Source organism: Lutra lutra, chromosome 6, assembly GCF_902655055.1.
Source record: "Lutra lutra chromosome 6, mLutLut1.2, whole genome shotgun sequence".
NCBI classification, from domain to species: domain Eukaryota; kingdom Metazoa; phylum Chordata; class Mammalia; order Carnivora; family Mustelidae; genus Lutra; species Lutra lutra.
Window position 1 is genome coordinate 1,615,486 of NC_062283.1, and position 1,703 is coordinate 1,617,188.

At 44.7% G+C, this 1,703-nt stretch overlaps 1 protein-coding gene across 1 annotated transcript; it reads right to left on the reverse strand.

The window, feature by feature from the left end:
- Positions 1 to 228: 228 nt before the first annotated feature.
- LOC125102012 (putative olfactory receptor 2B8) lies at positions 229 to 1,167 on the reverse strand. The gene has a single exon (XM_047732698.1). It carries the CDS (start codon positions 1,165 to 1,167, stop codon positions 229 to 231), a length of 939 nt encoding a protein of 312 aa, XP_047588654.1.
- Positions 1,168 to 1,703: the final 536 nt, after the last annotated feature.

The window sequence follows — 1,703 nt, forward strand, 5'->3', positions numbered from 1 at the left end:
TATATATATATTATATATATGCATATGATCTCGGAACAAAGCTCAGACTCTCATAAAGTTGTGTGAATCCATAAACTTGGATTTTGAGCACTCATTTGGATAAAAGAATGAAATATGTAAATTCCCTTGAGACTTATCACCAGAAATTTTAGATGATCCACGTAGGTCACAAACATATTAATCACTCTGGCATTCAATGTGTTCCATATATGGGACTTCCCCACCCAGTCATCTGGAGTCCTGGCCCCTCCAAAGCACCTTCTTCATTGCCCCCGTCACATCCTTGTTCCTCAGTGTATATATGACGGGATTGACCGTGGGGGTGATGATGGCGTAGAACAGAGAAACAAACTTGACCTGATCCTGGGAGTAGTTGTTGCTGGGCTGGAGGTAAGCATAGATGGCCGTACCATAGAACAGGGAGACCACTGTGATGTGGGACCCACATGTGCCAAACGCTTTCCTCTGCCCTGCAGATGACTTTATTCTGAAGACCGCCCTGACGATCTGACGATAGGAGAAGATGATTAATGCCACAGGTACAATGAGAATGATCACACTGGCAAAGAAGAGCTCAGACTCATTCACAGTGGTGTCAACACAGGCAAGCTTGAGCAGTGCAGGGATCTCACAAAGGAAGTGGTCTATTTTATTTCTCCCACAAAGTGGTAAAAGGAAGATGAGCACTGTCTGCAATAACGAATTGCCAAAACCAATGAACCATGATGCAGAAGCCATGAGGGCACAGAGACGGGGGTGCATGATCACGGTGTACTGCAGGGGCTTGCAGATGGCTGCATAGCGGTCAAACGCCATGACCCCTAAGAGAACGCATTCTGTGGATCCCAACCCTAGTGAGATGAAGAGCTGAGCCACACAGCCACCAAAGGAGATAGACTTGTCTGCTGTCCTGAGATGAACCAGGAGCTGAGGGACAGTGCTGGTCGTGTAACACAGGTCCAGAAAGCTTAGGTTGGAGAGGAAAAAGTACATGGGAGTATGTAGATGTGGGTCGAGGTGGGCCAAGGCAATGATGGTGGCGTTTCCCAGCAGAGTGAACAGGTAGAAGATCAGGAGGACCACAAAGAGGACTAGCTGCAGTTGAGGCCGGTCAGAGAACCCCAGCAGGATAAACCCCGTGAAAGAGCTGCCATTCTTCTGTTCCATCCTCTGTTAGCGCATGTTTCCTGTCAGGACCCAGCGTTTAGCAATTTTAAAAGAAACCTTTAAAAAAAAAAAGTTGGTGCCAGTGGAGATAGATCTCTCATGTTATAAGACATGGCCATGGCATACTAAAATTAACTATTTTAATAAATGATTGAAATTGACATAATTTATACAAGTTTAGTTCCACATTATCAGAAAAAGTAAATCTTTAATAAGTAATATAAGAAAAATGAAAGGGGTGTCTGGGTGGCTCAGTGGGTTAAAGCCTCCGATTCGGCTTGGGTTGTAATGTCAGGGTCCTGGGATCAAGCCCCGCATTGGGCTCTCTGCTCGGCGGGGAGCTTGCTTTCCCTTCTCTCTCTCTGCCTGCCTCTCTGCCTACTTGTGATCTCTGTCTCTGTCAAATAAATAAAATCTTTTAAAAAAAGAAATATGAAATAATGGACTTCGTGTTGGCATCAGTTATAGGTATGAAAGGTCTTTTGGTCTGAACTTAATGGGACTTAAAGGACTGTAAGTATGTACATACATTTTAG

Coding starts and splice junctions, on each gene's coding strand:
- LOC125102012 (XM_047732698.1), bottom strand. CDS start 1,167: ATGGAACAGAAGAATGGCAGCTCTTTCACGGGGTTTATCCTGCTGGGG.